General features: G+C 48.6%; 1 protein-coding gene across 1 annotated transcript in view; it reads right to left on the bottom strand.

The window, feature by feature from the left end:
• The window catches only part of LOC144168007 (sodium- and chloride-dependent glycine transporter 1-like), a 103162-nt gene extending 84134 nt beyond the window's left edge, over positions 1-19028 (bottom strand). The window contains exons 1-3 of the mRNA XM_077697106.1: positions 18983-19028; positions 15420-15551; positions 1140-1372 (exon numbers count right to left, since the gene is read on the bottom strand). Coding sequence (XP_077553232.1) covers positions 1140-1372; positions 15420-15551; positions 18983-19028 — 411 coding nt within the window. The remainder of the gene's footprint in view (positions 1-1139; positions 1373-15419; positions 15552-18982) is intronic.
• Positions 19029-19234: the final 206 nt, after the last annotated feature.

Raw genomic sequence — 19234 nt, 5'->3', positions numbered from 1 at the left:
GCGAGTGCCTTGCCATCAGCACTTACGCTCAATAAATGTTTATTTTCCTCTCCTCCACGTGTTTAATAGGGTGTCAGGTTTTGCTCCCTGTGTCATCACCGGCAATACACATTGTTGTAAACCAATTTTGTCGATGAAAATAATAGTGCTAATTAGTACCTTACAGTTCTTGCCGAGTATTTTCTTTGCCACGTATATTCAGCGCCGCATTTCCTTCTTGTGGTTGAAGTCCGCACTGAAAACATCTCCAAGGTAGTTGCATTTGTCCACTCGTTTTCGTCTTTCGCTACCTAGGCTCAAGAGGGCGCTTTCTGCATGCCTGTTAAGCTGTAACGTTGAGTTCTATTTACTTATAGTAACCAAGCGTGCTGCCTGAGGGTATATAAAAATGTTTACACCTGTTCACACGCAAATACCAAGCTTTCTGTGCATGGTCCGCAATTGTTTTGACACCTGCCGCAATAAAAGGATATGGTTTGAAGTACACTGGGGATAATTAAGGTTACCGTAACCTCTAAAACATAGTGTTACAGTCGTATTTCAGCTAAACACAAAAAACAGCGGCGAAGCTAACATGATGAGTACCACAACCCCCATCCACTCACCGAAAACCCGAGGCAGTCACAAAGTTGTTACTATTGAGCCTATCTGGGTGTTAACAAAACTTGTTGCTGAGCTAGTTGGTACATACTTAATGAAAGAAGAAAACGTGGTGCAAACTAGACGTGGACGATAAAAAATAAGGTAAGACAGGTATCTGTCTTACATTGCTTTTTTCTACCACGTCTAGTTTGCACCACGTTTTTTTCCTTTCTTTAACTATCTGGGTGATACGGGTTACTTTCCCGTGGCGGCGGAATAATTTGCTTGTTGAAGTAGCGCTCGTGGGTCTGAGATACTGCTTTTTGATTGAGTGAGGCTAATACCAGCATTGCATCCCTGTGCACGACATCGAGTAAGACGTCAGTTAAACGGAGCTTATGTTAAATGAACTGGTTTGGAGCCGTTAAGGTACATTTGGACTATGCTTAATTCTGCTTAAATCTGAATTCTAAATTGTCATGCGTTTCAATGTGGCATTATCAAATTTATTCAACGGTAATTACCAATACACTCAGAAATATTTCAGTGCCACTAACCTGGTACTGTGCGATCTCGTAACAGCTTACGCTTGAGACGTTCCCTCCGGCGCTAACACCAGGCGTTGTAACGTTGCCGGCAAAGTCACCAGCACCACTATCGTTGCTGGGGCACCATTTCCATGGCAGTCGTTCTGAGAAGCAGTCAGTCAGGTAGATGAAGCTGTACGCTGTAATAGGAGTGTTGAAGATCGCCAGCAGCGCCCCCATGTAGACCATGGTCCAACCGATGCCTGCACACAGCCGGCGGGGAGTATTTTTTCAGAGACACATCGAAATTCCAGCCTGTTCTACTGAGTACAACAGAAAGTGCAGTGGCTTAAACATAGCTACCAATTTTTTTATTGGGCAAGCACTAGTAGTCCCCCTTTGCATAACCCAGCGATGGCCGAGCCATTCTTCGTGTGATTCCGTTAGGGGAATAAACATGCGCGTCCGAATAATCCGGTTTCTGACGCGGCACGGCAAAATATGTAGTAGGCTGACAGGGTGCGGGAGCGGCCTTTGTCGTGGTCTTCAGGCTGATAAACCGGCTTCGGGAGGCGAAGACGCGCGCTCAGACGCGTCCTTTCCCGCTCATGCGTTTCGCTCTTTACAGATAGGGCACCGGCGTGCATGTGCACGGCCGCTCGAACAAAAGCTCATTTTCATCGAGCGACCATGGCACGACAATGGAGTCTGTAGAGCGAAAACTCTCTTTGAAATCCTACGCCTCGACAGGAATTATGGGGAGGGTAAGACTCGAATTGTATGACGAGGAATCGTGTTAGATTGGATTTTTTGCCTCTGAAAAAGTTTTGGTTCCGTTTTGGACAACCATTCGCCTTTACCAGCAACTCTAGCTTGAAACTGTGCAAAGCATGCTTGAAAGCGCCCAGTCTTCTGAGTTGGGAGTATGGAGCTAACTTCCCATTCTACCGATGCGCACGGCAAAGGCATCCCCGTAACACACTTGAATTTATCGCAAATAGCAATCTGTGGACCTTTAATGTGACCGACGAGAGGTTATAATTAATTCGTGCCAAAAGCTTGATTAGCTCAGTGGTAATTGTGCTCGATATAAGACGGTTACTTTGTCTGCCGCTGCGCGGCCGGCAACAAAGCAGTTTCTGCTCACGCCACAGCTTTACGGTAGCTGGAAGTAGCATACGGTAAAATTTTGCCGTAGGGGCCTAGCAAGCGACGCTAAACCCCCCCTCCATTCCCTCCTCCCGGCCACCGAATGCGCGACCGCAAGACAACTGAAAGTAGTCGTGCGGTCTTGCGGATAGTCTTGCGGAAAGTAGAATGCACGACAGTAGTATCTCGTAGATAACCTCCCCCGGGCGTTGAACGTAGCGCTTCGCATGTTTCTTAGCGCACTTTTTCGTCTCTGGAGGACACGTTGTTTACACACTTCCCTACATTGCATTCTGAATGAAAAGTTGCTGAGATCATCCTAGGGCGCCATTTTGTGAGAATTGTATGCTAACGCAACCATAATGCACGTTATCGTTGTCGTAGTCTTTGTCAACGCAGGCGATTTGTCAATATAAAATTGAGTTGTAAAACAGCGCGGGAAACGAGACTACAGAAAGGGCACACAGACTGGGCGGTGACCAACCACGGAGTTTATTGCCGCTGAAGGGCAATACATAGGAAGCGATAAGATACACGTGATGCCCTACTTCAGGAAAGAGAATCACTGAAGGCAATAGAAAAATGTCCAATCAACTCCATAAGGTAGAGTAATCTGCATTACTAACACATTCGTAGCAACTAGCACGCATTGTATCACAGCCCTATTTATCTCCAGTATCACCCAGAAAGTGAATTTCCTTCCCCGTGAGAGCAATAGAGGGAGCGCTGACGCAATCCTGTTTCCGGGTATGAATTTCCAAGGCTTCTCGAATCTCTGGCCGTATCCGGTCTCAGTATCGCGCCAGCACGTGGCTTTTCTTAAACAGCGGCGACCAGCCTTGGCACTTGGGAACGTGTATAGCGAGTGTGGTACCTGTGGGGGTTTCTTAGTAGCACGACTGCTTACGAAGACGCTCATTGAGATAGCACCCCGTTTGTCCGACGTTTTTAGTGTTTTTACAAGAAATAATGTACCAACTAGCTCAGAAGCAAGCTGTCATTGACGTAGGACCACTTGTACGACAGTAGTATCTCGTAGATAACCTTTCCCAGGCGTTGAACGTAGCGCTTCGCATGTTTCTTAGCGCACTTTTTCGTCGCTGGACTTTCACTCTTCACTTTGCTGCAAAAGCTACAATTTGTCAGGAGCAGCAAACGTGAGGTCAACACCAGGCCGCTCTACCATGGTCTTGATCCGATCGCTCACCCCACGGATGCAGGGGATCACGGCTATCTTCTTTCTCTCTCTTGATGGAGCCTCCTGTCCTTGGGGTAGTTTCCTTACCCCTTCCAATATTTTGTAGCCACGCCGTAGATTAGCCAATCAGGAAAGCCTGCCCTACGCAGACGGCTTGTTGGGACGCCAGGGCTGCTCTGGACTCGATGATGGCAGGACATTGACAGCGAGTTCTGTGAGGCAGACGTAGCCACTCTTCGCCTCAAGCTTCGAGGGCGCCGACGTGAATGGTATGAAAACCTTTTGACTTCACGGTGCATAGCTTCAACAAAAAAGGTGCTCGGCATTCAAGAACAACCTCACATCTAAAAACTGAAGCTCATCATCAGTGGGAACAAGCTTCTGGGCAGGCAATCTCACAATGTCATCAACATCGCTCGCCCGTTCTTTCTCGGACACCTTGTACAGGACGAGGAAGTCGTCGACGAAGCGAAACACTTTTAGCGCCGCACTGTCCTTCAGAGCCACATCCATTGTCCTGCTATGGCGGGCGAGCACAATGTCACTTAGTATAGGAGCGATAACAGACCCGATGTACACACCATTTTTCTGGATGTAGAGGCAGTCCTTGAATTCTAGGAGCGTGAAGTTTAGGTAAAATGAGGTCAACTCAGTCAAGCTGCCTACACTAATGCCGCATTCATTCTGGAAACGAATGGCACTTATGCAGTCTATGCCTTCTTTAACTTGACAAACGGAGGCGTCCGGCAGCGAATAGTACAGATCCTTTAGATAAATTGAAAAGTCGCTCACCGCTTTTGGTTGCTCCATTTCTAGGAAGGTTGAAACGTGCCTTCTCAACTCGAAAAGGGCCATTGATCGGCAGCATGCCTAGAAACCGCTGCAAGTATAGCCCAACATAGTGTTGGCCAGGGCCACGCTCAGAGACGATCACCCTGAATGGGCATTCAGATTTGTGTGTCTTGGCGGAAAAAAAACACTAACAGACTAGCCTGCTGACTCTTCTTGACTGACGCAGCGACCCTGTATAACCCCGTGTACTGCACTGCTTCAGTGCTGTCTTCCTTATTTTCAGTGGATCTACATAAAAACATAGCGAAAATTGTCAGCGATCGCTTGCCTTGCTTCCCTGCGTAGGTCTCAGAAGACATGACGCCAAATCCGCCCTCCTTGTCAGATAATAAAAGCTTCATGTCTGCACCACGTACCGAGGAAACAACTTCCTTGGTGTGGACGGCACGTTTGGTTCGTGAGTGAGGGAGTAGATGTCTTGAGGTCAATGCCAAAAACCAAGAAACATGCGATACCAGGGGTAACACGCGAAAATGTTACCGTAGTTCAATGCCAGGGGGAGCCTATCTACGAGATACCGCTGTCTTTCAAGCGGTCCTACATGGAACAAACGGGGCGCTGCCTCAATGAGCGTCTTCGGGAGCACGTGTGCGACCACCTAAAAAAGCCATAGGTAGCAAACTCGCAGTACACGTTGCCAAGTTCCCAAGATGCTCGCCCCTGTTTGAGAAAAGCCACGTGCTGGCGCGATACCGGGAGCGATACCCGGAAGCAGGATTGTGTCAGCGCTCCCTCCAGTGCTCTCACGGGGAAAGAAATTCATTTTCTTGGTGAAAGTGGAAATAAGTAGGGCTGTGATACAAGACGTGCTAGTTGCAACGAATGTGCCAGTAATGCAGATTACTGTACCTTATAGAATTGATTTGAAAGTTTTTATTGCCTTTAGTTCTTTTCTTTCCCAACGAAGGACATGACGTGCATCCTATTTATGGCCGGTTCAGTGACAATAAACTCAGTTAACTGTTAGTCAGCGCCCTATCTGTGTGTTCTTTCTGTGGTCTCGTGTCCCTCGCTGTTTAATAACTCAGTTTTATCTGGGCACATCGCGTGCGTTCACAAAGGCTACGACAACCATAACGTGGATGAGTTTGCGTTAGCATAAAAATCTCACACATTGGAGCCGTAGGATTAGCTAGGTAACTTTTTATTCAGGATGCAATGTAGGGAAGGGTGCAAAAAACATCTCGTCCCGTGAGTTGTCTTACGGGCGCGACTTCGGTTGACGGGTAGAAGGTAATGGAGGGGGATTTAGCGTCACTTGCTAGTCCCTACGGAAAAATGTTACCGTATGCGACTTCCAGCTACTATAAAGCTGTAGCGTGGGCAGAAACTGTATTGTTGGTGGCCGCACAGCGGCAGATGAAGTAAGCGTCTTATGTCGAGCACAAGTAGGACTGAGTTAATCAGGTTTTTGGCATGATTTATTCATCACCACTCGTCGGGAGCAATGGAAGGTCCACAGATTACTATTTGCGGTAAATTCATGTGTGTTACGGAGATGCCTCTACCGTGAACATCGCTACAATAAGAAGTTAGCTCCACTGCTCCTTAAAAGACTGGGCGCTTTCAAGCATGCTTTACATGCTTTCGAGCTACAGTTGCTGGTAAAGACGAATGGTTGCTCAAAACGGAACCAAAACTTTTTTAGAGCCGAAAAATCCAATGTAGCACGATCCCTAGTCATACAATTCGAGTCTCACCCTCCCCACAATTCCTGTTGAGGCGTAAGATTTCAACGAGAGTTTTCGCTTTGGAAACTAAACATTTTTACACCCTTAAGGGTGCTGAAACGGCGTATTAAACTTCACACCCTTTCTGTACCTTTTAAAGGAGCCATGAAGACAAAACACAAGTTTAGTTTATTCAAAAGATTCCCTCGTTAGAATCATACTGACACCACTTTTCATGTAACCTTCGTTCAGATAAGCTATGCAATTAGGAAAAAGGGGACTGGCCATGCGACCCACACGCTCATTTCCCGCTACAGAACCTATGATGTCATGCCAGGCAGCTCTTCGATTAGCGGAGGCCGGCAAAAGCAGACGCGAATTAGGCATAGCTTATAAGCTTGCCGAATAATCTATCTGGGCTTAAATTTAGGGCACATTCTTTTTAAAGCAGTAATAATGGTAGGACAAACAGTAGAAATAACGAAAGCACACGTAAACGTACAAGTATCGATGTGTACTGCTGTTGATATGGCGCGCACTATGCTTGGTTTAGCTGCACAGGACTGCGGGGGTTTGGGGTTAGTTTTAGACGACACTTGCTGAGTGACGCAAGCAACGGTGTATTACGTGATCATATTTGTCGAGCGAGCACTCTGTTTCACGAAACGATTATTTTCTCCCTGAACAAAAACAAGTCAGGTTCAAATACGGTCAAAAACAAACCAGATGCAGAAAACGGCTTGCCATGGTATGGTGGCGCCATCTAGGTTCCTTAACTGTAAACCAAGCTTCCCAATCAGCTGCAGAGCGGTCGGTTCCTGTGATGTCATTGCAGACCACCACAAACACACGCTTTAGCGGGAAAATGAGAATTTTAACTCAAATTGAATAATTTTTCAGTGAATAAAACATCGTTTGCACCCGGACAACCACTGGAGACACTATAAAACACGAAACCTTTCGAATAAACCAAACCTGTATTTTGTCTTCATGGCCCCTTTAAACACCCTCATTTAGCTAGTGTGGACCCCTAGGGGCACACGGGCAGGCGGCTGGAAGGAGCGGAGAGCTCGTGAGCGGGAAACGGAGGCAACGGAAGTAGGGAAAAGAACACGGACAGGGTGGACATGTTCGTGAAAATTCTCTCAGAGAACTGGAATCGATTAAGCGTGTCCACGCTAAACTTCGCAGGATGCTCCGGCAGGGTGACGAATATGAGAGGACAAGTGATTGCATAAGGCGCCGAGCTAAGCCTGGCACTCATAAGCGTACCATACCCGGGGACGCAACAGCAGAGATCTATAATGAACAGTGGTGGTGGATGCAACAGGAGCATAACTTTGGGAAATTGGACCCCGATGCTTTATCATACACTGCATAAATAGTAGTGTTTAGGTTTTCTTCAATTCTATATATCTCTGGAATCCTATTCAGCAGGGAGCCGCGATGTACTCAGGACGAGCATACGTCACGAGAACACGTTGTACTATTGGTAACTGTGGCGATAAACAAGAAAAATGAATATCAGTACAGACACACAAACAGGCTGTTACCTTAGAGTGGAAACAGAGATTTAATGAAACATAACTAACGTCAGTTTGAAGAGAGTGTTTGTAGAATCAACCAACGTCTCACGAATGGAGACAGTCTAATAATTAATTACTAAACACCTTTCTCTTACAAATCCGGCACTTAATATCCGTCCTTACTCAAGTTATCAATGGAAAGAGAAGTAATATGCACCAAAATTAAGGTGTTAAAGATACCTGTGTTATGCACCAAAATTAACGTATTTAGAAAAGACAGTGCAATGTTCCGGTGCTGCCGCATGCAAGTCGCAGCAAGGTACAGATGTTAGCATGTTAGCCGAGTTTTGTGCCGCTTTCCAGAGTGATACTGTTCCCTAGATGTATGAAACGGCAAAAATTTCACGCTCTTGCGAAAATAGTTCCAAGATAATTGCCTCCCCGTGATGAGGTCGAAAACACAGATGTTCAACTCTGCGATCGGTTGTCGCCACCACCACATCGATTAAATGGAGCTTTCAATAGCTCCCCGGTACCACACGAAGTACAACCGGTTATACCCAATAGCAACAATACAAAAATAGGGCCAACCGGCAAAGAGAATTTTGTCCACACGAAGGTGGAGAGAAATTAACGGGAAAGACTTTCTTGCGACCCACCGCCAGGGGGACGAGCCCGGGGGGACCCCTCTTGTCCCCCCTAGGAAAAAGCCGGATAGGGTGGGTTGCTGGGAACGGGAACTTGGACATCGGAATGGGTTATGGGAAAAAGGGTGGGAATGAGGGAAGCAATTTTGCTCCAATCCTTTTGTCTGACTCTCTTCCAAGACTGATTGCTCAGCGAGGGCATCAGACAGTGCCAATTGCCAAATATGCGGTCCCTGCCACGGGTTACCGCTCACCCATAGGGTCCGATAACTGGGCCCCCACTGTCGGAGACAGGAAGTACCCTATTTAGTGGCGGCGGCCGGGTCCCCCCCGACCCCCAGCTCTGCGGCCGATGCGTACTAACGTCCTCGATCAACTGCCCCGCACAAGGTACTCATGAATCACCAGTGAAGCTTTCCACTATACACGGGTACTTGCCACACCTGCTTTTCACGGTCTCCGGACACCCGAAGTTTGTATGCGAACGTGAACTGAAATCCATGTTGGCAAGCCAACCACGTTCGCAAGGGTCCCACTGGGTCTGCGGGCCCTTTTCTTATGTCCTCCTCTGTGCCTACTCTTTCGCTCAATGGAACAAGAGTCTTTTGGCATTGCCGTGGTGTAGCGGCTCAGCAGAGGAGATCGGTCCGGGCCTACTAGCCGTTACTAAGCCAGGAGAGTTTCCCCGGTCGGTGTACTAACCTCACCTTTCCTCGTTTTCCCCGTGCGGAACACCCAGTAGCTCATGGTAGCACGTCCCGTGGCAGCGAGAGAAGATCAATCTATAGGCCCCTCAGAGCAAGGTTACAGGTGGGCGCGACCCCCACCGGCCTCATACGGACTGTACAACATCTGGCCCCATGACATTTGGTTACAGGGGTATGTCACTACAGGATAACTATAGAAGCACTATGTATTTCACTTGTCACTCTATAACGACCGAAAAATGTGAATCTGGGAGCGTGCGCACTGCTCATGCCGTACTGTTTGCCCATGAAGATAACTCACAAAAGATACTCGTTATGTATGAGCTTCTTTTTGCTTGCATCTACAGTTCATGGATATCATGAGTTCGCGAGCGTGGTCCTGCAGCCGAGGCAACTCGCAATTTTCTGGTGCTCTTTGCGGTTGCACCAGAATATAAAAACCATGTGGCATTATAAGGCGAGTGCTTTAGATCACAATGTTTTGTGAAATGCCTGAGGTACAGAAATGGCTGTGGCTTTCATTCGAACGCGGCGTTCATTCAAGGCCAACGCACCGTTCCTCTTCGCCGGGCGCGAGACGAGTAACGTTGCCCGAGACGACCTACACTATAAGAAAAAAGGGTAGAAAAAGGGAGGAAATCGAGGGTTTTCTCTCCCGCGGACCAGCGAGATTCTCCCTTTAGCTAATACACGTAGCGCCCTCTGTATGGCCTCTACGAAACACCGAAATGGGGGAGGAAATATTCTCCCCTGTCGTCTGCAATCTGCTGTCGGCGCCGATGCCGAAAACGAAACCGTTCATCGTTGCACTGTGGCTTTCGCCGATCGTGCGCATACGACGAACATGAGCAACACCTCCCCTGCGGTGTGCTGCTTCCTTATTTTCTCGCTGTCTTTTTTATTATTATTAAGTGCGAATGCACTTTATAAGCGACCCCAAACCATCCACCGCCGGCGGCGGCGGCGGCGGCGGCGGCGGCGGCGTCCGCAGTGCTCCTCTATATTTAAAAAAGAAACACCATCCGGCGCCAGGTTTCGATCCGAGGACTTTGCGGCCGCAGCGCGACGCTCTACCGACCAAGCCACGGACGCGACGGTGATATCAGTGTTAGTGACGCGCCTTATATCTTTAACGCATTCAAACTACGTCGTCAGCGGCGTGCGTTGGCGACTCAGCGGCGTTATAGCGGCTTGATAACTGCGTGGTGTACACGTGATACTACAAACCCGATGGAAGAGATGGAAGAGAAGGCGGCGAGGCGGTGGGCTGCGGGGGCCGAGCGCAAGCGCCGCAAGCGGGCCGGCAACCGTGCATTCGCACTTTCACATTCTCCCCCTCGGGGAAATGCGGGGGAATTTTTACCATGTGCCCGCCACGCTAACGCACGGCTTGCCAGCCATGTGTTTGAAGCACATTCTGTGGGCACCTATGCATGCTTGCTGTGGGTGACACGCCTGCGCTCTGTTCAACGTTACCACTGCATTTGTGGCCGTTTTATACTGACGCCCAAGAGCAAAAGAGGTCAGCGATGATAGCAAACTGCCCCTTTTTTCGTCAACGAGCACGGACCGCAGCATATTGGCGCATCATTTACCAACAACCACAGGGCCCCATTCGGTAACATCTTGGCTGAATGGTTGCCAGACCAGCGGTGCGCTCCACGCTAAAAGAGCGAAGGCGAGGCAATGAGTGTCATTACCCAAACATACCTGCCGTACTGTTTCGTGAAACGTTTTTTCTTCTTTGAGCTATTTTAGTGCTTCTTACAAAAACTCAAATTAATCAAAGTTTGCAATTGCACGTGTTACATTTCATGAAATAACAAAACCCACCTAAGGCTCACGCACTGCCGTGGGTTATCGAAACAAGCAACCAGCTCATTGTTCCTACCTGCATTCTCGGCGATCAGGGTTATAAATAAATCGTCGTCGTTTCAATGTTTAGTTGGGGCTAGTGATCATGCAGACATGTCAAAAGTGTACTATATGTGGTGGTGTATACGTGTATTATGCTTGCGATGTTGTGTGTTGAGTGTATTGTGCGTTGGCAGTGCCTTTAATGAAGTGTATGTCGCTGTGTTGTGCTATGTATCTTCCGAATATGTGCCCGCCCACATGCGGCCTCAGTGATGTTGGCTATATAATATACGTTATCCATAAAGAAACCAAGGAAACGCCTTCATGTAAGTGCCCACTGATGGTGATGCTTAGTAGCTACTTTTTTGCGTCATCTATCGGTCATTTTAAAAGTTTACGATTGCTTTACTTCGAGCACGCTATAGGGCGAGCATCGTCATCTCCTCGCTCGGACGGATGCGACAGCCACGGATACGTTTTTCGTGTTGCCTGCATTGCCTCTGCGCTGAGATTTATGATTGCAGACGATCCGCGTTTTGATGCATCGGTTGTAGCAAGGTAAGGCGACTAACAACCACTGGTTGTTCTCAAACGGCCGCATAGGATGCTTGTGATCTCGTGTGCGGCGAACGGCGGGGTTACCAGCCTTTCGGAAATAAAGGCGGCATTTCGAAAGCAACCGGTATGATTTCTACTATGTTTACGGCAGCGCGTTCGCTGTGAACGCGTAGGCGGGGCGCGCACCGAGACGAATGCAATAAGTCGCGCATATATGATTGGCGACATCGCTTGCTAACCGCAGTTCTGGTGCTAGGTAGGTAATTTCTTTGTGATTTTAGCGCATTTTAAGCGCACACAACCACAGTAACCTACATATTTGTAGTTCCTCAGATCCTCAAACCGATCAGCTCGCTAGGCCTTTCTCGCATGACAAGCCTTGCACGGGTGGCGCTGCCAGGGGAGGAAGGCTCCTCCATTAGCTCACGAAAGGGGGAAATTAGCTCACGAAAAAGGGGGCAGGGGCAGAACTTTCCAATCCCGCTTGCGACGAAAGCGAGCGAAAGCGAAGGGAATTCTGTCGCGCGAAGAAAATTTCTCCCGACAGTTCGACAAACACGATCGTCGCGCGACAAAGCGACGAAATTCCCATCGCTTTCGCTCGCTTTCGTCGCAAGTGCGAACGGGCCTTTATGCGCAATCTCCGTCCCACATAAAATAAGCTCTTGCTTGTCGCCTGAGCATACGGTTGATATGTGACTACGTTACACTGTGCTTGCGAGTGTATTTAAACGATGTCAGTATGTTTGAAACGTAAGCGCTCGGCGCGCAGCTTTGTAAACGCAAGCAGCCTCACGTACGCACGCTATTTTGCTGCTAATAGAGAGTTCTAGTACAGCGTTTGTGCCTTTGCATACGCTAAACGCTAAATTTTTGCGTCCCGCTACGTAAACATCGCGAGGGGAGTTTTAGTAGAACCTCTCATCAGTTTTGCGTTGCGACATGCTAATGCATACGGCGCCATCTGTTAAATGTTTTCCGAAATGACTCGGCGGCTGATCTGCTAGCGGAGTGCCGGAGTGCCTGAACATTTTACGACTATCAGAACACGGATGCTCGCTGCTCGAGTGCGGCGTTGGTTTGCTCCATGGAGGAAAGAAAAGGTTAGGAGAGGCCGTGACGTCACATTTGTGAAGCCGAGTCCCGCCATGACTTGAGCCCACGGAGCCCAGCACTCTATCCCATCATCCTTTGCTGTCTCCGGTTTGATTTGACTAACATGGCGTCGCCCTGCCCTCCCGCTTCGAAGCGAAAACAGCTTCGTCGCTAATTCCTCGGTGCGATGTGATGTTCTAAGCTGTTGATTTCGCCTTCACTTTGCCCATTCTAACCCTCACCCAAAGTTTCAATCGAAAAACGGCCTTCGTTTTTGAGATAGAAGGACGATTTTTCAGCTCTTAAGCCTGGCAAAGTAGCGTTTGTCGTCGTCATAGCAACAGGCTCGCGGGATGGCGCAACGACGGCAGAGTTTTCAAACTGGCCTAATCTAAAAACGTTTGTCGTAGTGACTGCGCTGGTTTGCAAGCGTAGCCAGGCAGCGAAATGCCAAGCGCTTAAAAAATTTGTCCGTTCTATTTGCCCAAATTTGGCCGCCGCAGTTATAAACAAGTAAGCAACATTGTCCATGGGCTCAAGAAAAATGACGTAACTTCCTCCACACTTTTCGCAATGCATTGGGATGCCAGGGGCCTCTCCTGAGTATTCTTTCCTCCATGGTTTGCTCTGTGCCTTCCCGTTCATCGCCACTGATAAAGCAATCCGATCCGGCGCGTTTTGTGCACGGGTTCTGTGTCGGTTTAAAATGTCTTTTTTTCACATGCCGCCGGTGGTAGGAATTACAACCGCCGCAAAATAAGACCCGGCACCAGCGGGCCCACATCTGAGACCGCGCTTTTTGGATAAACAGTGCGCGGTGCACCAAAGGGAACGAGCGCACGATTCTCCCTGCGCTGCTGCGAGTTCGCCGCCGATACCAACTGCAGCTACGTACACCGCGAAAGGGCAAGGCCAGGCCGCACACATGCGGCCAGGTCTTTCGTTCGCTTTTCCAGCCTTTAGAGGAGTGTCCATGGTGTCAACAAAGATGAAAAAGCCGAAAGAGCTGGCCCGTAGCAGACGGCAGTCTGTGGGAGCGCAATAGCGGAAGTACGTCACCGCTAAGGAGCGAAGCATCATGGGAGGGGAGACCAACAGAGAAGAAACAGTTGAAAGGAGGAGGAAATACGGCGCGACGATAATGCGCGGTTTTCGATTTACGATTTCTCAGCTAATACTCATCGCTTTAACAAAATTCTTGCTGGAGGAGATTGCTAATACATTGCTTTATTTGGTTACATGTACATCCATGCATCGGCGGAAGGCATTTCAGGACCCCTTTAAAGGGAGAATCTTTCTACCTCTTAGGGAGCAATATATGATGCATTCCTGTTTCACCCTTAAGGGAGAAACTACCACACCCTTTTTTTCTTAGAGTGAAGCGCCGCATGCATGGGAGGCTGCGGGGGTAGTCGGCTGCCTCGGCCGCAGCGACGTTCTGCGCAGAGCGGCTGGAAACGTGCCCTTGTGTGCAGCGCTGACAACGGGCCGGGCGAATCACGCGATGCGCTTCCAGGGGTGTGTCGCCGGTGGTTCAGGGGTGTGTCGCCGGTGGTTGTCTCCCGTGAAAAAGGTCACCTTGCGTATCCTCCGCGAAACCGCTGGACGAAAGTAGTAAAGCTTTGCTTTAAAAATGGCTGCGGCTTTGCTAAGCTAACCTTGGATATGCAAAGCAAAAGCTTGGCTTTGTGTGTTTGAGTCTTGGTTTCGCTCTGTTAACCTTTGATGCAACTGTATTGCGGACCACGCCTCAAATCCGTTCGGTCCCATTCCACTCTCACAGGAGGAGGACCAGCGAACGCGCCGTTCCTCTTCAGCGGGCGCGAGCCGAGTCACGTAGGGAGGCTGCGGGGGTGGTCGGCTGCCGATCAGTTGAACGGCTGCTACCGGGGCGGCGGCCGCCGCTTATGTGAGCAGAACGACTAAACACGAGGCCTTGTGCGCAGCGCCGAAAGCGGGCCCGGCGAATCACGTGATGCGCTTCGAGGGGTGTGTCGCCGGGGGTGTGTCTCCATTCAAAAGGTTAACTTGCGCTTCCTCCGTGAAACCACTGGACGAAAGAAGTAAAGCTTTGCTTTGAAATACAGAATCTCACAAAGAATCGGAGCGTGCGGGATAGGGGATAGCATGCGGGTGATAAAAATAGCATTGCGGGAAAGAGTGTTACAGGAGGTTTTTCCGCAAGGGTGACGCAGCCCGCCAGTAAAAAAGACGTAGCTGCCAGAGGAGGTTAGGTCACTGCCGCAAGTGCAAAACAAGCTGCTTTGAGAGGTGAGGGCAACGACCGGGTGCGAAAAGGAGATTCCCGGTGTCGGCGAGCAAACTGAAAGGTCATCGGAAGTTGCTGTCGAGGGGACTGGTCAAGCAACGTCCACTTAGGCTTTCTGTTCATACTCTAACGAAGTTCCGAGCATACTCTTTAACATTTTTCCCGCGTTTTGACACGCCTTGAATACAAATGCTTCAAAACCGAACGCAATTGGCATCTTTTTTGCATCAGTACACACGCGTGGGCGAGTGTTTCCAATATCTTGCGCTTAAGCAGACAGGTTCGGGCTTAATCCGCCGTACTTTCAAAAAGCTGTTTTTGGGTTTAACATCAACGATTAGCTGCACACACTTTATGCTTATAACAGACACGGCCACGCGCATGCTGCGGCAAATGCATTCACGCAAAAACCGCTCGCTGTAATATTTACCGACCGCTGTTGCTCCAGTAGGGAATTTCCAACCCGTCGGGGTTGCGGGAGATTTATTTCTTGTAAATAAAGAGGAGGGCATATAATAACAGAATTTGTTGCTGCCTTGTGAATTCGTTACCGCATAAAATATCATTCAGATGGTAGGTGGGTAACATACCTACAACTGGCTCTTAAACTTTGGCTTCTGTGGAGTTGAGCCTTACTAAATCACGTTAACGAATCTTATTGAACTGGGGGGTCTGCACGGATGCACAAGTTGCGTAACCCAGGGCCTCACCTCCACAAGGAGGTGAGAGGTGAGGCAGGGCGTCACCCACCCCAAGGAGGTAAATGTAGAGAGTTGCCATACCTTTGGCCATGGGGAATCCTCCAAACGCGTTGGGCATGGGTGATCCGGAGAACTGGCCGAGGAAAAACTCCAGGTACAGCAAAGGCACTCCTACGATGGCAATGAGGAACGCGTACACCAGGATGAACACCACTGCCAAAGAAAGATTGGGAACAGGATATAGGGAAAGCCAGCCATGCGAGTGAATCACATTAAGAATATCCAGAAACTGTCCATTGAAAGGACAGAAAATCATCTACGGTGATAGAAGTATGAAACACGGACACGAAAATATGAACCGGAACACACCAATAGCACGAATTCTTTCCATGCAAGTCAAAAGGACGCGAGGCTTAATTATAAAAACAGAGATGGGATTGTGGGTTTTGAAATATCCCAATTACGCGCCATTATTAAACCTCAACGAACAGAATGTTTTTGATTTTGCGTGTTCCGGTTCATGTTTTCATGTTCGCATTTACTTTGTCAATCATTGTATATGCACCAAAATGTAACACAAATACTTGCGTTTTGGTATCGTTGCAAAACGTAATGTTTTAAGTGTTGGATATACGTATTCGTTTTATTGTAACCAGAATAAATTGCGAATGTCTGTCCTTATACGTTTACAGGGGTAAACGTGTAACGTCAGTTGTAAACTTCCTGGCTACAGCGGATCACGACGTAGTGTTACCGTGTGTGGCGTGACATCGACTTTCGTTGCATACTTAGACACGGTTTCAAACATCCCCAGGCGCATCCACTAGCGAAGACTGAGTTTTACGCTGAACAGCAAAATTCCTTTAAGTGGTCGGTCAATCACTGAAGTTGCGTGACCAGGGACATAGAGGGGAGCAGAAGACACGGAGGGGACATATAATTTCTCAAGTGAAATGCATGAGGAAATTTTATTTTACCGAGCGTTGACTGCGCTCCTCACAGTAGAAAGGTAAATGCGTACCCAAACACACTTTTATTTTGACTTTACTGATATTGTCTATAAGGCCCATTGATAGGTAGTCCACTGAAAATTTATATGTTAGTGTTGAGACAGAGCAGTTTGACGTGGAAATGAAGTTCTCATAAAAATGGTGCCTGTTTATAACTATTGTGCTCATGATGAAAGCACAAGTGATAGGACGTTTAAGGGTGTGGTACAAACAAGGTATTAAAAGGATTGCAGCTTAATGGGGACCACATCGGGCCGTTCGTTTTTAACGCCTCATGTTACAAAGAGACGTGGAGAGAGATTAAAAAAAACTTTCTTGTAAAATGCACTTAAGAGGGCAGGGTAACGATGCCATGGGCCTGACAAAGACAGCGGTGGCTAGGTTCCCCAAGGAGATTTCTATCCCTGTATCCGAGCTCCCCTGCTCCCCTTGGAACTGCTCGTCACACCCTATGGAGTCTTTCTCCTTGCGTCCTTTGAGACTGGTGGGCATTCGTTGAATTGTCTCGAAAGTTTGGTGTACATGCGATGTAACTGGTGATATAAAATGAATGCTTACTCTGTTCCGGTGTATTAGGAGTCGAAGAATTTTGATGCTTTTTAGTGCTGGGACGGTGTTGTTCCCGACCTGAATTTTTACGTCCGGTAGGGGGGGGGGGGGGATTCCGATGTGTGCTTCGCGGGTAGAAGGAGGAGCTCAGATTTCTCAGGTGAATAGTTGAGTCCTGCTTCACGCGCCTCCTCGACAACCACCTGGGCACTAGTTATAGGGTATCTGCTATAACACATCACTACCGGTCTGTACTCAGAGTGCAGTGCCGTCCACGTAGAATCTAAAGTGAAGGTGAGTGATTTTTTCCAGCCTCTTGGGGATGTTGATAAGAGAGAGATTAAACAGCGGCGGAGACAGCACGGCGCCCTGCGGAGTGCCAGCTGACGGATGTTCAACAACGTGTGATGTGACGTCTCCGACCTGAATTTTTGCAGTGTGAGACTTGAGGAAGTCTCTGACATAATGTAAGTACGTTGTCCAGCGGAGACTGCTGCCAGCTGGTCACCAGACTGTTGCCAGATTGTTGCCAGCAAGAGACTGTTGCCAGCCAGATACTGTTGCCAGCCAGAGACTGTTGTCAGGGAAGACTGTTGTAAACCGGTCAAATGCTTTCGTGAGGTCTAGGGCAAGTATAGCTGCCGTGTCCAGTTTTAACAGAGGGGTAATTTACTTTCGTCGATAGTTGAAGAAGATTATCCTCCGAAATGGACAATCCTGATCTAAAGCCAATCATGGAGTGGGGACGAGAATTAGTGGAGCTCAGACGATTCGTAAGGTGAACAAACATGGATGGTGTGCTCTAGTGCTTTTCCTACGGATATGGGTCCGAGATGGTAAATATTGAATGGCGTCCCGGTGTTGGGTATAAGGGCAATGCCTGCATGCTTCCACGACTGGCGTTGAACGCTGAGTCCCCAAAATCGTTATGTTTCGTGAGTGTTCGTCTCGATCACTCACAGGATAGATTGGTCCTTTAGATTGGTCTAGATAGAGTGGTCGTCTAGATCAGGGAGAATCTTAATTGTGATTCCGTCTGTGCCCGGGGTCGAGCTTGGGCAAATGTGGAGGAGGGCGGCTCATACCTCCTCTTTTGTAATCTAGTTCCACATAGCTTCACCTAATTTGGACGGAAGGGCCTGCCTGTCTTCTATCGGGATCGAAAGAGGGCGTACCTGACTGAGAAGTTGCTGATTTGTGCACAGAAAATTATAAACTATGGCGGATAACCAAGCCGTCTTAGACCTTTCGGGGTATAGATGTCTGAAAAGTGACCATGTGTGTTTCATACTTAAATTTACCCTCCTCTGATCACAGATCTGGCCCCATTGATGTCGCGGAAGTTCGGCAGCGTGGTTATCTATGGCCTCGGGTAAAGGAGGCATGAAGACAAAACAAAAGTTTATTTTATTCGAAAGATTAGGTGTTTCATAGTACGCCAAGCGCATTCCCGGAAGCAAACGATGCTTTATTCACTGAGAAATAAGGCCACCTAAGCCAAATTTTTAAATCTCCCGCTAAATTGTACACTTCGTGACGTGCACAATGGCGTCCTATTAGCCTGTACATAAAACAGATACTTAGTATGTCGACTCCGTATAGCACCAACATGCGGGAATCAATACAGGAACCGGAACTCGTGCCGAAACAGAGACGGCGGGCATTTTAAAAACACTAGTAAACCTAGTACACCCGCAGCCCTAGTCATGCAATCGCCTGATCCGGACAACAAAGCTCTCGCCGAGGAGCTCGGGCTTGCATTTAACAACCTCACACCACTTGAACGCTCAATGCTTCAAAATACACCAGCGGCAGGAGTTGTGGGATACACGGATGGACCGGAAAGCGACCATTCCGCGATACCCACAACTGACGAACACCCAGCCGTCCGCACCGCTGCCTCGTCAGCCCCGTCGCGATGGACGAATACAGACTGGTACGTATGTGCCCTATTTTTATTACGGTTAACAATAGTTCAACTTCAGTAGCAGTATCGCTTATGCCAGTTGGCCGGTGTCGTGTACGGAAAGCCTTCCGCGCGTGCTCTCTGTTCGCGATGTGTGCGGTATTTTTTTCCAAGCTCACAGCGCTTTGACGGTGATTTGACGTAGTCGGCGACGAGCAGCGGCATGTCCCAGGAATGAGCTAACGTAAGGGTTCCTGCCGTAATCAGTCCATCGGAAATGAAGCGAGCACTCTCGTACTTCCTTTAGCTCCCTTTCTCCTCCGTTTGCAAAGTTCACAAAAAGTGGCCACTTGCTTCGCCGAGGTTCGTTGTTGGGCAGCGCATGAAAGGAGATCTCTTCACCGGCGGTGATGGCGCACTCCCTCGACGAT

This window comes from Haemaphysalis longicornis, unplaced genomic scaffold, assembly GCF_048455015.1.
Source record: "Haemaphysalis longicornis isolate Haplotype H1 unplaced genomic scaffold, Haemaphysalis longicornis Haplotype H1 scaffold_2, whole genome shotgun sequence".
Lineage (NCBI taxonomy): Eukaryota > Metazoa > Arthropoda > Arachnida > Ixodida > Ixodidae > Haemaphysalis > Haemaphysalis longicornis.
Note: the sequence above shows the minus strand (reverse complement) of the source record. Positions and strands in the feature narration are given on the sequence as shown.